Raw genomic sequence first — 22,902 nt, 5'->3', positions numbered from 1 at the left:
TAAAAATATGAATAGGCGCTTCTGATGCGCAAAATTCCTTTAAGATTGATATATTTCTGGCAATATATTTTGAATTTCGAGAAAAAAATCAGCAAAATACCTTGTCCGGCTGCAGGTGTGCAGAATTTACAATGGGCACGGCAGTTGTCCTCAGCCCACGGGCGATAGGATGGGTTTGTACAGGACTCTTTGGAGTACTGATTACAGTTAGGGATCTTATCGATACACGGCGGTGATGGCGTAGGTAACCCTACAAACAGAAAAAAAAATCCAAAAACTATAAGGAAAAGCTGGCTAGAACTACCAATCAAACAATGAAAACAGGTGGTTACCATGAGAAGAAGGAGTAACTTTGTTATTCTGAAAGGTTTATTTTGACATTAAACTTTTTATTTTATTTGAAATACAGTCCTTTGTAGACCCCTTTCGCTCACTTTACAACAATTTCGAACTGAAAAGTAGCTACACGTACCTAACATGAATATATCAAATGCAATGCAAAACAAAACAATACAGAATCCGGGGTTATTGTACATGTTCAAAACAAACTTTCAAATTCTAATACATGTGTCATATTCCCTCCATTTATTTTCACATCTTTCAAAATTAAAAAAAAAAGAAAATAAACCAATAAAACTTACCAACACAGAATTTACACGTATTCATACAGTTATCTTCTGCCCAAGGTTTGTATGTTGTACATGCGGCCTGTCCATAGTCCTTGCAATTATCCAGTTTATCAACACAACCTGAACGAAATATTACAAGCATTAAGTAATGCCATATGCAACTTCAAAATATTACTTTAAAAGACTCGAGATTTGAATTTGATTGATAAAATATTTGTATGTAATTTCAGAAATTAATCTTACGTGCAGGGGGGATGGTGGTGGTTTGAGAATCAACATTTATGAGCTGATCCGCTGAAGCAAGAAATACGATATAAATGTTATTACAGTACTTTATAACATAACACAATACTCTCTCTCTCTCTCTCCCTCTCTCTCTCTCTCTCTCTCTCTCTCTCTCTCTCTCTCTCTCTCTCTCTCTCTGAGAGAAACCTACCGGTACATTGTCTGCAGAAGTAACGGCAATTTTCAAGAACCCAAGGTGCATATTTTGGGTCGGTACAGATTTGCTGTCCGTATTGCTTACAATCACTTCTCGTATCCAGACAAGGTGCGGGGGTGGTTGGTGGTCCTACAAACAAAACAGTTTAACAGGAATATTGCTTAGAACCGATTGTTATTTCTTGATTTTTTTAAAACAAAATCTAAGATTACTGCAGTATTTATTAGCTGTCACCAATACTAAATCTTATTAAGAAATAAACGTGTATAAATTTTTTTATGTCGTTATAGAAGATCGGATACTCGAACGGATAAAATTGCGATTGTTTCTTACCCTGGCAAAATCCACAGTAAAGTGGGCAATAATCACGTGCCCATTCTTCATACGGCGCAACACAAGAAGTCTTTCCGAACGCCGGACAATTGTCTAGCTTGTCCTTACAAACTGTGGAAGAAAAGGAACAAAGTCAAGAAATTTTTCAATACACGACAAACAACAGAATATCATATGACACTTTCCAACACCCTCATACGTAATGAGAAAAAATGTTTCAACTTTATAAGTGTGCAACATATCTGTTATTGAAAAAAATGAATTATGGACATCTACGAACAAAACAAAACAAAAAATCGTAACTGTGAACCGTGCTTCTTTATCCTTCCTCTTCTTAAAAAAAGTCGCGATTGTTGACAAAGAAATCAAAATTTGATCATCTTCTTGGTGCAGTCCGCCATGTTGTTAGTTCTTCGGAATATCCTTTTCAGCTTGTGATCACCATTGACGTGTTCGGTGTGTTTCCTTGAAAAATCCGCGAGGACCAACTCAATTTTCCTATCATTCCCCTGAAGTTTATCTCTTTGAAATAAATGGTATTGAAAGGATTATTCTTACCAGAGATTTGGGCTGGCGCCGGGGCATTTGTTCCAAATTGAAGACTAAACTGTGCGTTCACACATCCCGCCAAAATGGCGCTAGTTAATATAACATAGAAATGCATAATTTGTTCTAAATGTGAGCTAAAAAAACTGCCAGTGCTATTCCCCGCGGTCCTACGGCAGCTAATGAACGAAGGGGAGAGTCTCTGAGTACCGTGGGCGATAAGATAAGAACACCTGTTAAGTTCTCCTATTGCATTCTGGGACCTTCTATCGTTGGGTTTATTCTGACCAGTTCTCGTCTGTGGTCCCCTCTTTTATACAAATCCAGTCAAGAGTCAATGTACTTGAATTACCCATATTTTCTCACTGCGCCAATTTTTTTTCGATTGGCACAGTGATGACGTAAATATTGGTCTGCTGTGTAGCACGACACTGGAACTGGTCACAATAGTAAAGTACTAATTGAACCTTTACAATAGATCTTGTTTATACACAAGTACGGAGTACATTACATGATAAGAGACAGGTACTTAGTACTCGTACATGAACTCAAACGTATTTCAAACAGATAATGCGCAGGCTTCAAGTCACAACAACACTTAACCGAAGTCTGATTACAAAAGTAAGTGCAAAGAGAAACTCATTGGTTCAAAAATCATGCTTTACTGTATATTGTCTACAAGGGTAAAAAGAATCAATCTTATTTTAAAATCGTTATTGTAATATGATCTAATTTCACTATCAAGAGTATACGTTCTCGAGTCAGGCATGTTTTCTACATGTAGAATCATTATACACTTGGAAAAATTATTATGGAATGATATATAAGAATGGTCGTTTTTTGCAAGGGCAAAGACTCGTATGTATTTTCTTGAACACTTTAATTCATTCTCTGAATGCTGCTAATAAGTACTAGAGCTTTGTAGTGGTCACTCGTTTTGTCGAACGTTCTATGCAAATGCCCTCGTCACCAAATTTGGTACAGCAACATCCGTTATAGGAACCATTCAATCAGACAAGGACTTTGTTCAATGCATTGTATCCTAGAGCTTCGTTTTCCGTTTTTAGGGATTAAAGGTTTATGTCGGTTAAAAAAGACCCATTTCATGTACTCTTACAAGAATTTTGGATAAAATTTTACGTTGACTGGTACTATGCTATAACAGTTAGTGTTGCCTGTTCTATTAGTTTGTATACAGTCATAATGCATTTCTCTGAATTTTGAGTTAATACCGGCGGTATAATGTAAAAAAAGTTTATTTCGTTATTTTAGTATGATATGATATACCATGTGAACTAAATATGATGTGTTTAGGTGCAATGTAAACTCTCCCTTTCAGGCGATTGGATGATATCGGTATATAGGCCATTGGAGGGTAAGTAAGGCAACCTGACCTAGATATTGGATTTGTGCTTCACAGTAGAGATAACACGGGGACTCTCTCTCTCTCTCTCTCTCTCTCTCTCTCTCTCTCTCTCTCTCTCTCTCTCTCTCTCTTTCTCTCTCTCTCTCTCTCTCTCTCTCAAACAGAAATTATCTTGAATTTGAATGCGTAATTTAATATGACTTCTCAATTTTTAGTAAGAATAAAAGGCTTTCAGTACGTATTTATGTAGTCATATTCTTGTATGTATATTACATTACTTATACGTTCACACATAAGCAAAAACAGTTCCATAATAAAATGTGCACTTTAATATTTGAATTAAATTTTGAAATTAGATATTTTTCAAGCAGTGCCTTAAAACGTTAGTGGGTCGTAATTGCGTCGCGCGGCTCTCCAAAGAAGAAAGATTCGGGTTCGTAGACATACAGGGAGCTGCATATAGACGTTCTTCGTTTTATCCCTATACAATAGATACAACAAAGCCTGCATCTTGCCGCCATTGTATGCCAACGTCCGTGACTGGAGGTGACTGAAGTTTCAAACTACCATTTCAATTTCTGTCAACAGTTTATATTCCTATTTGCACAGTAATCTAAAAATGCTTTTAGTACCGATATGTAAAAAGCTATCTTGACCACCTCCGACCGAGGTAAAACAAATCGAAATTGCAAGCTTGTTGTTTTTGTTGTATAGAGATGAACTTTTTCTATTCATTGATTTAGATTAGGAGCGCCTTTGAGAGTTACAGTGATGTTGATGAAGAACAAAATTTTGCGATTTTTTTCTCAAAAAAGCTGTGGATAAGTAATTATAGATTATTTCATGACACACAACCTGTTGTAATATTTCATGCATTTTTTATGTTGTTCAGTTACCTAACTCAGACTAATAACCTAACTCGGACTAATTACCTGAAATAGTCTAATAACCTGACTCAGATTAATAACCTAACTCAGACTTATTACCTGACATAGACTAATAACCTGACTCAGATTAATAACCTAACTTAGACTAACAATCTAACTCAGACTAATAACCTAACTCAGACTAATAACCTAACTCAGAGTTATAACCTGACTCAGACTAATTACCTGACTCAGACTACCTACCAAACTCAGACTAATTACCTAACGCAGACTAATTACCTGACTTAGACTAATTACCCGACTCAGAGTAATAACTGTACTCATTACAACATACATAGTATACTAATTGTTTTCAGGTCAGCACTTCTGACATTGTTTTAAAAAGAGATAACCTTAATTCATTTCTAAACTAGTATTTGAGAATGCATGTAAGCGTGCGTTATGATCCACCTTTATCTTATTTAGCAGTAATTTTAAGGTTTTTTAACAGTATGTTTTATATATATAACAAATACCTCAAAATTAGTGAAAAGATATTAAGTTAAACCAAATGAAAGTAATAAAAACATCTAATAAGATTAAATCACCATTGAAAGGGGTTTCAATGTGAAACTGCATTAAAGTTAAACTAATTATCAAAAATACAATAATTAATTAAAGCAAACCGTTACAATACATTTTTGAATACATGATAGAACATCATTATTATATTCTTCATTATATTTTACAACATTGACCCAAGAGGTCTGACGTGGAATGTCGGCCTGTCTAGATCTCATTGCGAGGTTTGAGGTCACGGTTACGTTAAGTGTAAGTCAGACATAAGTTTTATCATACTGCCTAGACTAGGTAACATTACGTCTCAGTATAACGGGGTCAACTTAATGAGAGAGAACGGGGGGGGGGGGTAGCTATGAACTCTGTTTGTTAACGATCTAAAGGTTTTAAGATTTTAAGTCTCTTTCCGAAAACATGCAACAAATTTCGGATTTTTTAAAAAGTTTATCTTATCTGCAAAAGGACGTGGATTTTATATTTGCAGTGACGGACATGTCCGAAAGTTTCCTATAAAATAAATCAATAAAAAATGGGGGAAACAAAATGACAAGAAGAAATCGTAGAGTAAGAGGAGAAGAGTCTTTTAGGAGATAAAATTGACCGTAAAATCAATTTATATTTAAATTTTTTTTATCACATGTGTGTAAGCTTCTTTTAGCGCCAATGAAATCAAATTGTCGCCATTTTCAAATTTCTCTGAAATCCCTGTACTTAAAATAATCTTTTAAGAACAGTTTACTTATCATTATGAAATTAATAGCCAGTATATAATATATCTTTACTTACATATACCTGGCCAACTTAGAAATATTTACTTTTTCATCAAATATTTCGTTAATTTAAACTTATAATTTAAATGAGATGTATTTTACGTGATACATGTATTTTCTTTGTTAGTAGTACTTTAGGTTAAATATCTTTCCACCAAACAATGGCCGTCATCAGCTACAGAAAACTATTAATTCTCTTACTGACCACTGATCAGCTGTTTTAATATTCGCATGACCCGGTCACGTTGCGTGTTATCTTTGTCTACTCTACCGTAGTATATAACTACAACCCATACTGTGTGACCTTTATCCTTTGACCCGGTTTTAAAGATAAGAAGTTTTCACTTTGTTTACCCGCATTTTGTTTTGTTGAGGTCGTTATTAAGGTATTTTATGTATGTGTATGTGAGTTGCTGTATGCTATGCAGCCAAAGTTCAACGATTTTTGCTGGGTTTGTTATAAATTGAACATCTTTGTGATGATGCTTTGTAGTTACTGTAAATAAATCAAATATTCCTTAAAATAATGAAATCAGTTTCATTCATAAAGTGCATCTTTTTGGAGTTCATGTTATGTTTGAGAAAGCAAAAGATAGTAGGTCAATATATGAGCTTGATTATTTTATGACAAGGTATTTTTTACGATACCGAAAATATTTTCAATCTAATATCTTTAAGATTTTTAAAAAAATATGTTGTGTGCACAAAAAACAAAACATGTTACATAGATATTGATATTGTATTATGAAATAAATCTGATTTAAGATACGTGTTAAGTTATACTATGACTACACATCATATTTAATTAGAACCATTTTAACAAGGCCTTTGACTTTCAGCACATCACAACTATCTTTTTCTTGTGTCGAAACAAGATTAAGATGATGCTGGTTTTAGCAAAATTTACCCCGATTACGTTGTCGTTGCTCAAAAGACTGACACATCTTGTTGATTTCAAAGAGCCATAGCTGAGTGGCCAGCAATGAAATAGACAGGCCTACGTCACATTTCCATTTGACAAAACTGCTCTTGTTTTATATTCTTCTATCATAATTGTAATAGGAATCTTACGGGTGTTGTTTGCTCAGGGTTTTAGGTTACTAATTCGGATTGTTATTAAGTTTAATGTCATGAGTAAAATGTGTTATAAACAAAAAAGTATTTATGAATTGAATAATAAACTTAGAATAGTGCAGAGGAAATTCGGAATAAATATTTTGGATTTTGTCAATGCTATAAAAATAGAAAGTTAAGATTTAATTTGCTAGCCAATATAATTTTACATACTTTTTGTTGGTTCTATTAATTATTTTTTAGGTAACCATCTGGCACACAATGCAAAAAATATTGAAAAAATACAGAAACACAATGAAAGACACCATATGTCAATAAACTCATATACCATTTTATGCCATCAGATTAATGCCAATAGAAGTGGTTAAATTCTATTAATATTCTAGTGATATTCTTATTCATTTTTGGGAGTTGATTTTAATCAACTCTCCTATGCAGTTACTCTGGCAAACCGAAAGTGAAACAGTGTTTGGACCTAAGCACAAATCATCACCGCTGACAAAACTTAGTTCTTGAAAATAATAGAAAAATTTCGATGTAATGTATGCTGAAGCATTGTTTTTCAAGAAAACTTATCTATAAATACTTTGAAAATAGTCAGATTTTATATAATACGAACAATTTAGATATTTTTGTAGTCTCATGTATTCCTACGCCAGAGTTTAATATAGTCTCGTTTAACCAAACGCTCGGCTGTCTCTGTAAATCTCCGACAAGCAGAGAGGCTCTCTTGCTTTTCGGAGATTAACGGAAACAGCCATGCGTCTTGTTAAACGAGACTAGAGTTCGATATCAATAGTGCTTGGATCCATACAATTTTTAAAATTGTTTTGATTACTAAGACATAGTTTGAAATCTATCTTTAAATATTACACAACATAATTCATATGAAGTTTCTCGAAATTCTTGTTTGAAAAGTCTAAAAATTCATATTATATTAAAGTGCGCAATTCAAATACAGACTAGAAACTAATTGCCATGCAAAATAAGTTGATTTTAAAATAAATGATAATCGATAAAATCAACTCCCGTCAGTACTTCAGTACTTTGATTTGTTAAAGGAAGAGGGTTGAGATTAGACAAAATAGGGGAAGCCAGAAACAAGTCATCGTACAGATGTCAGATGTTGGATTTTACATATATAAACCTGGAAGGATGATCAGAATGAACAGCAAAAAACTGAGGTGAAGTTTTAAAATACTGAAGACAGGGGTAATGCTAAAAACCGTAATTCGAAGTGAAAGGTATTGAAAATGGACACTGCATGATGACTTAATCCCATTTTAGAGTCCCCGGAAATAACAGAAAACATGCTTTTAAGAATCGAAAAGCTTGATTTACTGCAGAACAGAGTCAAGTCTAATGTGTTGAATAAAACCGTAATTAGACTGCTTCTTAACCGTCATTATTAGTCAAATCGTCGATAGGATGCTTAAAAAAGATAACACGAATTCTCTGTCCAATTAGACTGTAAAGGAAACACTATCAACACAATTTTAGGCATACATAACCGAATTTTTCGTGACCTAGGAAGAGTTGTTGTTGACATTTCGAGTAGTATTCCTTTATATGCAATACAAAGCCTGTACATCGCTAAACGAAGAAAATGTTGAAATTATTTCACTCCCAAGGATATAATACAAAGTATCATGTATGTGTGCTAAGTCATTTTAACTTTGTGGATAGAAATTGTTGGTCCAAAAAATTCAGGTGATGACGAGACCTGAGTAAACGTCGGCCATTTTGCGAACTCATTTATGGCCAACTACTGTACATGCACTAAGAGAAATCGAACAACACAAATGCATTTATTGTTCAAATTGATTATATTTCATAATTCTGATGTTTACTCAAACAATATTAGACAATAGTTTACCAGAAGAAGTAGCTTCTTTGATTTTTTATGCAAATTTGTATATTCAGTATTTCCTTTGGACTTTTGATTTTAAACACTGTTTGTTATATCACCACATGTAATTCGGAAAAGAGTCAATGTATTTGATTGATATTAAGTTATTCTACCTTTCGCTTTATGTACAAGAATAAGGCAATGTGTTTTGTGTTTTTAAGTTCAAAGTGAACCGTTTAGTACTAAATGTATCCCTATGACGCTTCTAGTGATCATTTCTTTTGTTCATACACTACCAAAGGTCAGTTTATTAAAAATCGACTCAAGGCGTTTCTTTTCATAATCAATAATCTTTAATTGTTGATTAAGCACGGGCCAATGACTTAACATGAAAAACGTTACATTTAAATTCATTTGGAGCTCAATAATGTGTAAGCGTCACCAGAAAAAGGAAAAGTTAAGACATTTGGTAACGGTTATTTAGACAAATACTTTTCAAATATTTAAAATCAATTCATTAAGGTCTTCCGTTTCCAACGGAAGACCTTTCTATTATTGTGCGGGAAAGATTATTTTTCTTTTTTTTTTTTTTTCTTCCTAGACGCGAACTTTGAGGCTTCATATCTTGCTTATTTCTGAACGGTTTTTGCTCAAATTTTCAGGGCTAATGTACTTTACAAAACGCTATCTTAAGCAATTCATAAAATTTAGAATTCCTTTTCCGTTAAAGAGTTATTCCCCTTTTAAAAATTTTTAGGGCCTTTTGTTTCCAGACAAAGGCTCCGAGACTATGATAGCAGGGAATGGGAATCCAACGAATTTGAATAACAGAGACATTGTAGTTGTGCACATCTGTTTTTGTTTTTAGATTACGTTTTTTATTTAGGAAAAGGTAGGGGGTCAAAAAACAGGATTCAAAAAAGTGCGAAAATTTAGACATATTTTCCTTTATATCTTTTAAACGAAAAATATTTTGTTAAGACATGTAGAATAAAAGTTGTGCAAAATATAGAGGGCTTTCATTTGACACCAATAAAAAAGGGCTGGCCCCTTAAATTAAGGGCCAATAGCCCCTAAAAAAGTTTGTTTAATAACTCAAAAACGGTTAGGATTTTGATATTGCTGTCGCTGGAAAAGTTGTTTGTTGGGATCTCATAAAGGTCGCTACAATGTTATTTTGTATGTGATTTGTGTAGTATGAGTGTAAAAAGCTTTACATGTTAACATGTACCTGTTTTCATTTGACAAGTTAACGAAAGTCTTTGCGCGTACAACTGGCATAAAGTCACCGCAGAAAGTATGCTGGTTTATACAAACGGCATTAATTCATAAGAATTGTTTTTTTAGAATATACGTGCTTTTTTTTAGGAGTTTAAGTCATTGTTGTTAAGTTCTTATAATGCTCAACCCTTAAAAACGGGATTTGGAAAACAAATCATTGTTTTTCTTTTCTAGTAAACCACAAAATATGGAATTAAAAAAAATCTATGCATTACATTTTAGTTATTAACTCCATACATTTAAAATCTACCTTGAATCAGAGCTGGTGTGTACCATTACGTAAGCTCTCCCTCGCCCGCGGCCGAGAAAATCGGTCACCATGGTCGCGGCTGGACTACCTAGCGGTCAGGGGTTATCTAATACACGAGAGTTGCGTCTCTCATATATGATTTTATTTATCCACAAACCCAAGAATTGTTTTCGTTTTGATTACACATGTTTTTTTATGGATTAAACGATTGGGTGTCAATTAAGAAATCGTTCAGTTAATTAATAAAAGCAATGTCATTCTCAATCTAAAGCAATAAAAGATATAGATAAATTGTGGGTTTTAAGTTTAAAACAAATAACTTCTATTTGATAGAGTAAGGTCATTATACTGCAATTTTCATGGCTTATCGGGTTCTGAGCTGTGTGGGTCTGTGCGTTGTACCTTTACGTAATCTATCGTTCGCCCACGGCCGAGGATCTCAGCCACGGCTGCACTACATAGCGGTTATTTATACACAAGATTCGCAAACCGAGACGCACACTTCCATGCATATGAACGTGTTTGAGTTAATATAATCGTAAATACAAGAACTGTTTTAATTTTATGTTATAAAAGTTTGTCCATTTTGTATTTATTTAATTAAATTTGAGTGTAAATGAATATTAATGAACGATATTAACCCAAATGGGAAACATCGTCAGACATAAATTAATGGTTGGTTTGTTTATATAAAATATTTTATAAACTGTACAAATAATGTTTTAAATCAACAACAACAACCCCCCCTAAATATTAAACATTTAAATGATGATCATCCATCGCCCATGGCTGAGGAGATCCGGCACTATTGGACAAGTGATCCGCGGTTGGTTCGTGATCTTGTACCTTATCACGCGTTCATGTTTCATATTTTGGCATTTTGCACGGACACAACTATATTTTATTATGTTTTCAACTATTATTTTGGTTTAAGATGAAAAGATAAATTTATTTTACTTGTACAGTTGATTAAGCATTGGTGTATACGATAGCGTACAAGGTAGTTTAAAAATCAAATCAAATTATAATCAAAGTTCCATGTTACATGTTTGCGGTAGGTGCTAGCACGATAAAAGAATGTCCTGAGTTGAGGCATTCGATGATTATTTAAAAGAATATTCACATGAGTTTTAAACAACTTTAGATTAGATTCTGTCGGTCACATATTAATCACTTCTGTAGTTTTTCTACATGTTCGTTTCATTATGGAAGCGAACTCATTGCTGCCCCCCCCCCCCCCGCCCCCTCCTCCCGCCCCGCTGACAGGAGCTCGCGCTGGTTTTTTTTTGGGGGGGGGGGGGGCGAAACGATATCAAGATCTGTCGAAAATCATTTTTGGTGGCTTCTTCTTATGTGTAACATTTTGTTTCACTTTCCCAACCGTTTGTTTATTCGGTCAGTCTGTGTTAATGCAATCGCCACGTGCGACCGAGAATCTTGTGTCGCTTCAGCGCACACAGCTCAGAACATATATAGCCCCGGGTCATCAATTGTTATGTAATTGAGTAACAGTTGGAATGGTGCTTTTACTACATAAAATATAAATAAAAAAATCATCTAGAAAAAATGTTACCTTAACTCAATAGTCAATACCAAAAATAAAAATCCGTATGATTACAAACTGAAATCGGTTTTTCAGTATTCGGCGGGATTTGATTTTTTCTTCTAACATTAGTATTTTTATTGGTTTCAGAGAATACGATGTAAAAATACAAACAGGAAATAAATCTGATATTATTTACATTGATAATGTTGAAAAATATTTAAAATTAAATTAGTCACATTCGTTAGAAAACAATGTTATACAAACATCCGATAATTTTTTTCCTATGTCGTATCATTCGCGTAAATAAATATGTTCTGTACATATCCATGTACCTCAGAAAAAATTCAAATGATTAAACAAAAAAGAAAGTTGTAATTACTATTTCGGATTTTTTTCAAAGTAATTTAACATTGTATTGAAAAGAACAAGAAATAAGAATGATTTAAATTTTTGACTCAATCTTCGTATATATTACCGGCGCTCCTTACATGTATAACGGCGTTCAGTGTATATAGATTATCATGATCTATTTGAATTAAGTTCCATTCGTAAAGATTCCCTTAATAATTTATTGCATGACTGTGTACATTGTAGGCAAATCCCTGTGCGTTAATTACGTCTTGTTTTCCGTTAACAGTGGTTTAAGTAATTAAAATAATTACTTGTAAAAATATCTATAATCGGGATTCCAAAGAACTTACTTCCCGCAATTCATAGAAATGATCAGTATGTTTTCTTTCTTTGTTTACATTTAATTTTGTTCAAATAATTAATAAATTTTCTATCATTAAAATTGTGTGCTTCATCAGATACTGATTCCAATTACCTTGAAGTCATTAATTTTTCCATTGGCTATTGACAAAAAAAGAGACGCTTGACCATCCAATGAAAACAAATACACAGAGTTTGATTGACAGGTTCAGCCAGGTGCAGGTCTCACCCGATGTCCGAGGTTATGTGTGCCGCGAGTGGTCTCAATAAGAGTTATCGATGTAAATAAATTAAAAAAAGATACATCAAAACATGCTCGTGTAAGTTAAAGTTGATTAAGGCTTGTTCCAACAGAAATCATGTTTTGCTAACTGTATTTAACATTTTTTATGTATAGCGAATTTTAATATTGTACAGTCATTTTACCGGTAACGAATCAGTATGCGGTTTCTCGTGCATGCAACTATTATTATCAAAATTCCAAAATGTTTTTATTTGTTGTTTAAATCGCGTTTCTTTGTCCTTCTAAACTGTATCAAACTTCCGAAAATATAAAGGATGAATTACGGAGACAGTAATTTCAACACCCCCTCCAGTTTCCTAGTTTCGAATTCGTTTCCCAGTATCGAATTAAGCGCCCTTTATCACTTCTGACCGAATATTTTGAGGCGAATTAATTTCAAAAATATTCTAGAGGTACATGTTAATGGACTTATAAATGAACAAGGAAAAACGATTGTGGGAATATGTCATTTAAACAAATTATATGATCGTTATTTTTATCATACCGTTTTCCGGTCAAATTGAAACTGGACTTGAACAGTTTTCATTTCCGTTACTTTATAATATTGAATTTTCATAAAAACACTTTATAATAGTTATTGATGATAAGTAGTTGCCATTTTCCTTTGTTTTTCCCGTATATCTATCAATTTTTGCAGCCAAATAATACTGCTGTCGCAATGAACCGTAACTAGGAAAACTACACGTGGTTCTATTTGAAGTCGTAATTTCATTCAAAGCTCCATTATTATTTGATATGATGTATTATCTTTTTAAATGAATTATATTTACTAATTATTCACTAAATAGGGATCAATAACAAACCTTTTTTCATAGTTAGGCTTAATTGTTTTCACACTTTCGTTTTTTCTGCTTTGAACATCCGGTAGCTCATATCTGGGGCACATTTTTAATTTGTAAACAATTCGGTAAATAATCGTGCAAATGGCAAACAACTTCACGTACTGATATAATATTTATTTCTGTGTTATAATCACCTAGCTAGAATTTTTTAAAACCTCAACTTTGTCTTCCACCAATAATTTTTCTAAAAATTATTCGATACTGGCAAATATTCGTTACCGGTAAAACTGTACCAGTACTGAAACATCGTATAAAAACGTTATATATACATGTACTCTGTAACTAGTCGTCTTTTAATACATATACCTTTCTTTTGTTTGTTAAAAATAAATTCAATTTTGTTAAAAGATAAGTATATCATTTCTTCTAGATTTTTTTTTTCATGAAAATACCTACAAGAGAGTTTTGCCAATCACAAACAGTTTAAAGTACATGTAATGTAAAACACGGGCTCCATTTTGAAACAAATTGTCAGAGAGTTCCGAATGAAATCTGATAAACGTTTCACATGGTTCTCGCACGCTTTGCTCGAAATGATTTAAACGCATTGTCCGAAATTCTGCACGCTTTGTCCGAAACGCTAAACGGTTTACACGAAACGCTTCACGATTCACACGAAACGCTAAACGGTTATTACGAATCGTTTTTCGCACGTAAGTCGCACGCTTTTTTGTTGTTGTATAGTAGTACGTTTCAGGGTCTGTAAATTTTGTCAGCACGCAACAATTCTAAATTGCACATTGTCTTCAAAAATTTACAAATATTTAAATAAAGAAGTTATCATAGAGAAAAGGTTACGTGTTTTGTAAACGGGTTCGGTTTAAAAAAAAACACACAATTCCTGACATGACACATGAGTACATACTGTTTATTACAATGCTAGCTACCCTCTGAAAATTTAACTCGCCATTAAATATCTCATTTTTTAAATAATGTTTGTTACGATTACATAAACTGTGTGCGACAAATAGTTTTCCTAAAACATTTTTTTATTTTCTTTTTCAAATCACGTTTTATATGCAGGCTTTCAATCACAACACGTTTTTATAACAAAAGCAGAACTGAAAGTTTAGTAATTATAATCGTTTGACACCATATCACATATATTTTCAACTCGCAGCAACAACGGAAGACCTACTCGTGGATTTGCCACGAGCTCTGCTCTAGTTTAGTACATATGATCATACGTTTTTAAATCTTTTTGAGATTAAGATACGGTGTATGTGATAAAAACATTGCTCCATTTGCAAAGGACACGCAGTTGCAGATAAATCAACGGGTACTCGACTATCATTCGATTAACGCCCCTGAATGGTCGATTAAACCAAAGAAAAGTAACCCCTAATAACAATATACTTCATAAATACAAGGTAAACCAAGACGACTCTAAGTTATTCCGTCTTTAAATATTTCATTGTAATTTTCATCAAATATTTTTTGGTATCAATTTCGAGTTCCTCTTCCCTAAATGTATATATAAAGATACATGGCAACGGAATTTTATGTTTTGTATATCCACTTTGGTTTTGCACCTGACACTGGAAATGAAGGTTTCAGTGGATTTACGTCAAAACAAACTTGAATGAAGCGTGATTTGCCTCATTGGTAAGTGCAGGGCTGCGTTCAAGATAGTAGCTGCTACGCATGGCTACGTAGTTGAACAGTAAGCTAGCCTAGCTGCTAGGTAGATATTCGTAGCCTAAATATTTTATGCTAAGCATCGAATTCAAGATGGCCACCTTAGTTACCACTTTGTAACAAACATGAAATTTATCTATTAAGTGAAATTTTATCTATTCTTTAAGTGAAAATGAATTTTAATATTTATATTTCCGCTTGAAATTAACAAATTATGTCGATGAAATTAGTCTTTAGTCGAATATTTCCAACTTTAAATCTGAGACCTAGCGGCTAACCTAGCGGTCCGTTCTATAGATCTAGATGTCTACGACCTAGCGGCTAGGCTAGCAGCAACGATCTTGAACGCAGCCCAGGTCTTCAATTTCCGGTCTGAAAAAATCGGATGGATGACCCATTGTTTTTTAGACCGGGAACTACAGACCTGCAGCTACCTCGATGGTCAAGTGGTAAGAACACTGGTCGTACAAAAAAGAGGTTTTGAGTTCAACAAAAGGTTAAGGTGGATTTTTAGCTCCGATATTTATAACCCTTTTAAGATGGCAAATGTTAGTTTGCGAGTTATTGAACTGTTAATGGAAGCTGATAAAGATAACAACATATTTAATTTCTTTATTGAATATTGGGGTTTTTTTTAAAATGACTATCTATTAATCCATTTTATTAATCTCTTTATCCAAACGCTGATGGTGCGTACACATAATCAACATCTGAAAAAAAATAGGCATGTATCAATGTCAATAAATGCATTTAATTTGTACTACAGAGTACTGAGTTTATAAAACATTTTATTAAAGAAAAACTTATTTGTTTAAACATTCGATCAAATGTTTTAGGATTTTGGCACTAACCACTTTGAGTCAAACAAGTCTGACTATAAAAATATGGATTTAAAGTTTTTAAAGTTTCATAATCTATATTCAAAATAATAAAAAATTAAAAATATATCGAATTTTCAAATGCTCTGAAAAAAAAACTGATCAATTATTATATAAACATTAAACGAAATCTTTAAATAAATGCTATCAGATCGCTATTTTAGCGTAGACTACAGTAAAAAAAATTAAAACCAAAAAAAAAAACTAAATTTAAAAAGATGAGGTTTTACCATTACATATTCCACAGAACTTTCGACAGTTTTCCTCTCTGAACAACAGATACAAATGTTTGGAACAGACATCCAGGTATTCGTCACAGTTGGGTAACTTATCTTCGCATTTTATTGCCATTGTTGGAACTGACATGTGACATAGATTTTATTAAATCTGTGTACATTATTAATTCAATGATGAAAAGGCATAAATAAGAAAATGGTAATGCTTGGTCTCTTAAAATCAGAGTAAAAGTTGGAAAACTTGGTTGACATGATAGTAATAAAAGAATTTACTAGTCAGTTGTAATACAAATTCATTATCATAAATAATTGCATTAGTAACAATGATAACATCCATACTTTTTGACATCAAAGAAATAGTGTATGCTTTAAAAGTATAAAGGAACAAAATGCCATAAATAACAAAATTATCAAAAAGATTAGCGAGACATTCTGAGAAAACTTAAAATAACTATATTCAATTAAAATTTAAAAATTTGTAGAAAAAACGACCACAAATGCCAAGGGTTTTAGGTACAGGTACATGTAATGTTTTGTTGACGCTTATAATAAACAATTAGTAGTTTTTGTCTCTTCTGCGTTTTGATTAGTTCACGCACTTTTTCTTTATATGCATACCTTGGCAATATCCGCAATATAACGGACAGTTGGTTTTGGCCCAGGGGTAGTACTTTCCATTGATGTCACAAGTTACTTCCAAATTGTACATTCGACAATCAATATTTGGATTATTTTGACAGTCTAAAAAAATAAGCAAAGTAAAGGCAGATCATTAACTGTAAGAAATAAAAACAAATAAGCGGGAGAGAGCGTTAATGAAACGCACTTTGGTTCCAAGAAATATATACAACAAAGGTGTTCTTATAATATCTTTGAAATAATCATCGGACAATGCTGTTACCTGCTGTAGATGGTCCTGTGGTGGTGGCGTTTACTGGCTCAGGTGTGGTCTCCGTTTGATTTACCTCAATTGACGTCACAATACTAGTGACAGTTGGTTCTGTATTGGGTGGTACGGAAGATGTTTCGACTGTAGTCTCCGTGCCAGAAGACGTTGGGAGACTAGTTGTAGGTTTGGGAGTGTGTGCTTTGATTTACATTTAAAATGATTCTATAAGAAAACTATCTAAAAAGGATACGTATCATTGCTTCAGGGTTGAACAGCTGACATGGTTATAAAAGGAGGAAAAAGGAGGAACAGCGTACCATTTCCAAAAACACCAACATATTTTCATTAACATTATTAACGTCATATATAAAGGCAAGCAACCAACTTACCTTACCTGTGTTTATTCTTTTTGAGAAAATAATTGGTTAGGACATGAATTGATGCACATACACACACTGCAACCAAAACCAATAACACAGCACAATACCTACCGCGTCCAATTCTTACGTACCTGCTGCATTTCTAAAATATGAAACACATTGTTGGACATGCCTTTTTTATTTGGTAAGGGGTGTTGTGTTGAAAATTAGTTATATCTCAATAATTTCAATAGCATATGATCATGGTTTAATATTTGCGATTGATAAAAAAATGTACACCACTTAATCAGAATTTCTAAGTATATATACATGTACATTTCTTACGGTGCAGATTCATTTTGCTTTAGTGTTCATTTCAATGCTATCTTATCACTGAACGTCCTTATGCATGAAGAACAATTTTCAAAAAATTATAGGAAACCATTTGTTGCACAATTAAACACGACAATTGTTAAGTTATGCTTGTTGAATTTACCTGAATTTTTTTAATCTTTCGTACAGGAGAAAGGCTGTTTATACAGAACGTTGCATTGCAGACGATTAAGTCTCCGTTTGCCTTTTGATAGCTACTGGTGGTAAGCGTCTTTACAAAGCAGAAAATGTCTTATAACTAACCGATGTGATCAGCTGATCTTATATGCACATGACCTGGAAGCTCTGCATGTTATCTTTGATTACGGAGGTCACACGTTCGCTGGCCAGAAAGGACGTATGTTTCTGTGTTAGATTACGTTGTACTGCGATCAAATCTCACACGTAGTCACTTATCGAACGTGTCCTCATTTAAAAGTTTATTAAGTAGCATCATACTTTTTTTCTTTATCAATTAATGCTGCTTTTTAATGCCATTTATAATAGTAATTGAAACAGCGTTGCAATTGTAATATATTTGGTTTAAATTGTATCAGCAAGCTTTGTTTTATTCGTCAATAGAAATATACAAAAACTATTTTTTAGATGCAAAAAAATGTTCCTGCTCCCTTCCATTTTATTCTTTTACAGGTTTATATCTTTTTGTAAAGTTACACATTTATGTCTATCTTATACAATCAATACCTATTCTAAATGTCTATGTTCTTGTCGCGTGTATGTTTTAATTTATCTTACCAACATAATTATTTTGAATTATTCAATAACTGTTTATCAAGATGAAGGCCTGATGGTCGTTTATTTATAAAATGATTATATCTCTACCTCAAAAAAAAAAGAGATGATGAATATAACTTTTTGACTACAATGTATCTATAACTAATGAAAATGATACAATGTAATGAAAAAAAACTAATTGTTATTCTTAAAAATATTGTGCAAGTTAAAATATTACTGTATACAGCATTTGTTCATTAGCCAGTTTCCTTAATGTTTCCTCTTCTCTGAATAATTGTGATGGAAAATGTGTAGGAGAATATATATATATATATATATATATATATATATATATATATATATATATATATTGATCCTCATTGAACTTAAAAAGATGGTGGTGAAAAAATGTAATGAAAATGGTCAAACAAGACCGTGTCTATAATCAGTATAAATATAGATCAATACATTTAACTACTAATTCGAAAAACCCTGCAAGGCATCATGAATGAGATGAAAGTACTTTAAATGGAGGCTTTGACAATTCACGAGGAGAATTGTATAGAATGAATAGAAAAGTATAGAACCAACGATCCAAACAGTCCAGAAATCCGAAAGTGCATTACAAGAATCTAATATAAGGAAATTATATTATTGAATTGTTATATAAACGACAACAATAAATTCTGCCTTGAAAATATGTGATAAAAGGTGTGTGTGAAGGACAGATTAGAAAAAAAAATGCAACGAATGAGCGGTTTTAAATACAATACATAAAATGGTTTCTTGCTTTTAATTCCTTTATTAAGCTTCAACGTACTAGCATTTTATGTATATAAGTTCAGGATTATCAGCACCTACATGTATAGTGTGATTTTTTTGTTCCACTTCATAAACCCATTTATTATGATTAAAACCCGTTTTATGATTAAAAGTGATTAATACCGAAACATGGACATTTTGATGATCATGATGTAGATTCCACGGTATGAATAAACCAATTATCAGGTCTTTCTACCTTTCAGGTGAAAGACCTATTGTATTTCTTATGTTTTATTTTTTGTTTCTACTCATTTTTTTTTCAGGGACAACTTTTTTGTATTTCTAGAGATATTGAAACAATTTTTTTCTTTATGTAATTGACCATTTAAAGTTATGATACCAAATGACTCTTTGGATGATAACTCCCAGAATTTACAAAGTCACTGCCTTGTGTATGAAAAGCTTGTTATTGCTACTCCTCTTAAACCGTTAGAGGTAGAAACTTTTTCTAATGTGTTAAGTTTAATTAAAGGCTCCTTCAGTCTATTCATACCGAAAGGATCCGATGCCCTTTCTTGCAGTTATTGCCCTTGAAAGTTTCAAACATTCAATAAAGACAGAACTATTGCACCTGTAACCATAGATACATCGGATCACCTGGGACGGAAGCGTCTACCTTGGCCAACTAAAATAACATAAAGGTCAAAGGTCAAGGTCATTTTAAAGTTTTTGTATTAATGAATTTAATATCTCTTATGTTTAAGTTGGTATACAGAAACTTTTTATGTGTAGTAGGACTTCATGAGGCATTTTAAAATATTGCCCTTTCGGCCCTATCTTGATAAAGTAGTAGAATTATTGTCCCTTTCGTACAAATTGCTCGCTATCGCTAATTTTTTAAACTGTTAAAGAAAGAGATTTTTAACTTTTATCAATCTCTTAACATTAGTTGACTTTAAGGATCTTTCAATCTATTCTCATCAAATGATTTGATGTCACCTCAAAGCAGTTATCGCCCCTGAAAGTTTATTTATATTGTTAAAAACACAACTTTTGAACCATACATCGTAGGACCATTGGACCACTTCAAATTGAAAGGTTGACCTTGATCAGTCAAAATGACATAAAGGTCTAAAATCAAAGCTAAACGAAATTTACATACTAATTTTTTTTACTTTTTTATGGAGTAATTAATAATGATGCGGAAAGACCTCTAATTGTTCGAGTACAATTAGTCTACTAGTATAAAATCTTTCATAGGAGTTAAATGTGTCTTCTTTTAATCTTATCGTTTACTAGAATTTAAAGCTAGAATCTAAACTACATTGTCTATTTGAAAAAAAAACCCAGAAAATACAATAATTCATTTTTATTACCCATGTCAAATACTTGTCAAAACCACAAATCATAAAATATAATTTCGTATATTCACTCTCTGAGTGTTATGGAGTTTCATGTAACAAGTGTATTTAACACAACTTTCTTCTAAACGTTAAAAATTCTATAAATTAAATAAAAGTCAAATTGTTTAAATATTTATTTCAGTATCTTCACAGCATTAGTTCGAGCAGAAGAAATAACAGTGCCACAAGGGAAATTTACTTTGATCATCCAAACACTGAATTTGCAGGGACAAAATCGAAATCTAAAAAAAAAAAAAAAGAATAGACGTTAACAATGTACTACTAATTCAAATCATACATATGACGCATGAAATAAAAATCTTAAAATATTGTTGTGTATTAATGCATAAAATAACTAATAATCAATTAAGATAAGTCAAAAAAAAAATTCAACTATTACCTAGAATCAAATATATATTAAATAATATTTAGCGTTCCACCTACATTTTATCCCTTCAAAGTGTACAATTTTTGTACATGGATTATTTGGGTGTTGTTTGTTTCATATACAGGCATCTAGCAGACAATTACATTTTTATATGACTATTGTCTATACATGTAACTGTGATTTTAACATGATTTACCTTTACAAATCCTGCAGTACTTTCGGCAGTTTTGTTCCCTAAATAACCTGTACAGAGAATTAGTACACAAATCTCTCTGGTACTCGTCACAGTTGTGCAATTGGTCCACGCAATCTATTGTTACTGTAGGTGCTACAAATTGATTGTAATTAGAGAACAAATATTATGCCAAAAACAATAAAGTCAAAAACAATACATGAAGATGGGGGTGTGTATTTAAGATATAGCATCTCAGACAATTAACGTCCGTTTTTAGAACTATGCATGAAAACTCAGGAAATATATGTTTTAACAATAGCTCTAAAAATGATAGCATGACAGAAAATATTTTGTATACTAGACCCAACAAAAATGCATTGGTTTTTTTTTAGAAGTTCAATCTCTAATTTGCTTCAAACCTTGACAAAATCCACAAAATAGTGGACAATGTTCCTGTGCCCAAGGATAGTATATTCCATTTTCGTCACAGGTTGTATTTATGTTGTATAAAGAACAGTCTATTGTAGGATTATTCTGACATTCTGGAATTTAGCCAATTGTAAATACAATTTTATAGTAAATAATCGACCGATGAAATGACCTCAAAATGTTGTAGCTTAGCTTCTACAGAGTAAATTAAATTGTTTTAGCTTAAAAAGACAGCAAACTGTCAAGAAGAACATAAATAAGCTTTATTTTATGGAAAAAGAAAATGAATGAACAAGCAACTAATTTACACGTGTTTACCTTTGATGTATCCATGAGAAGTAGAAGCAGGAGAAGACATAGGTATGAATGTAGATGAAGTCACTGCAATACTATTTGTCGAGCTGGAAATGACAGGTGCTTGGTGACTGGTTGCGTGATGATTTTCTGTGTAATGGCATAGGAACTTTTGGATTTTATATCTGTTGCCGATAAATTCTGCTTAATCTGAACTATCTTTGGAGCTAATATGAAGAAGCCCATTACCAAAAGGCCTAATATACCCATGATGAGTGATAAAAGCATTCAAATACCGTGATACCTACTAAGCCAAATTTTGTAAAGCGAAAACTCTAACGAATGAATTACAACGGCGGACACACAATAAACATAAATTAAGGTACACAATACAAAACACCCTTTGGTTTATTTCCCTGAATACATTACGCTTTCCGGTGATCTACAGTGACTATCTTCTCCTGTTCGCTGTCTGTTTTCGGAATACTTTACACTTCATGGTAATGACATGTACGGTACAGTAATCAATTTCTTCATGTTCGCTTTGTCTGTGGATGGGTAAGTCATAATGTACATATGTATGAATTATCAATCATTCATTGTAACATTAATAAAAAGTGTGACAGAAGAATGGGGTTGAAACTGAAATTATTAAAGCAAGTTTCCTTTGACTTTCTAAAGATAATTGTGTCGAAAAGAACGCCACTTATAGTTTTATATATTAAAAACATAAATTGAAAAAAAGTTGATAACAATGTTTCATTGACCAACCGTTGTGTTTCTTTTTTGTCCAAGACATGAACTTCAAAGCCTGGGTCCAATAAAAGTAGAAACATTTACTCATTCGTCTTTAAAAACAGAGTGGAGGTCAAATATGGCGTAATGGTATGATAATTTACATGCACTATCAAAAGGCCAATTCAACCTGCTCGTCTGACAAGGCCTGTGCCTAAAGG

At 32.7% G+C, this 22,902-nt stretch overlaps 2 protein-coding genes and 1 long non-coding RNA gene across 9 annotated transcripts in view; all 3 read right to left on the bottom strand.

The window, feature by feature from the left end:
- Window positions 1-2,219, bottom strand: part of LOC128180140 (mucin-5AC-like) — a 31,389-nt gene extending 29,170 nt beyond the window's left edge. For all 7 annotated transcript variants that reach the window (XM_052848024.1, XM_052848023.1, XM_052848025.1 and 4 more), the window contains exons 1-6: window positions 1,963-2,219; window positions 1,405-1,515; window positions 1,066-1,200; window positions 873-923; window positions 642-749; window positions 101-250 (exon numbers count right to left, since the gene is read on the bottom strand). In XM_052848024.1, coding sequence (XP_052703984.1) covers window positions 101-250; window positions 642-749; window positions 873-923; window positions 1,066-1,200; window positions 1,405-1,515; window positions 1,963-2,068 — 661 coding nt within the window. In that variant the 5' untranslated portion in view covers window positions 2,069-2,219. The remainder of the gene's footprint in view (window positions 1-100; window positions 251-641; window positions 750-872; window positions 924-1,065; window positions 1,201-1,404; window positions 1,516-1,962) is intronic.
- A 13,405-nt stretch (window positions 2,220-15,624) lies between these two features.
- Window positions 15,625-18,020, bottom strand: LOC128180143 (uncharacterized). Its single transcript, XR_008243192.1, has 5 exons — window positions 17,885-18,020; window positions 17,042-17,551; window positions 16,759-16,881; window positions 16,135-16,263; window positions 15,625-15,736 (listed from the first exon to the last, which is right to left on the bottom strand). It is a non-coding gene; the product is annotated as an uncharacterized LOC128180143 (long non-coding RNA).
- A 2,759-nt stretch (window positions 18,021-20,779) lies between these two features.
- LOC128180141 (uncharacterized protein ZK673.1-like) lies at window positions 20,780-22,557 on the bottom strand. Its single transcript, XM_052848031.1, has 4 exons — window positions 21,971-22,557; window positions 21,643-21,765; window positions 21,245-21,376; window positions 20,780-20,902 (listed from the first exon to the last, which is right to left on the bottom strand). The coding sequence occupies exons 1-4, from the start codon at window positions 22,008-22,010 to the stop codon at window positions 20,865-20,867; spliced, it is 333 nt and encodes a 110-aa protein (XP_052703991.1). The 5' UTR covers window positions 22,011-22,557; the 3' UTR covers window positions 20,780-20,864.
- Window positions 22,558-22,902: the final 345 nt, after the last annotated feature.

The sequence above is a fragment of the Crassostrea angulata genome, chromosome 4, assembly GCF_025612915.1.
Source record: "Crassostrea angulata isolate pt1a10 chromosome 4, ASM2561291v2, whole genome shotgun sequence".
NCBI classification, from domain to species: Eukaryota; Metazoa; Mollusca; class Bivalvia; order Ostreida; family Ostreidae; genus Magallana; species Magallana angulata.
Note: the sequence above shows the minus strand (reverse complement) of the source record. Positions and strands in the feature narration are given on the sequence as shown.

Coding starts and splice junctions, on each gene's coding strand:
- LOC128180141 (XM_052848031.1), bottom strand. CDS start 22,010: ATGTCTTCTCCTGCTTCTACTTCTCATGGATACATCAAAG. Junction 21,766..21,970: donor TTCTCATGGATACATCAAAG/GTAAACACGTGT, acceptor GCTAAATTCCAG/AATGTCAGAATAATCCTACA. Junction 20,903..21,244: donor GTACTGCAGGATTTGTAAAG/GTAAATCATGTT, acceptor TTTTTTTTTTAG/ATTTCGATTTTGTCCCTGCA.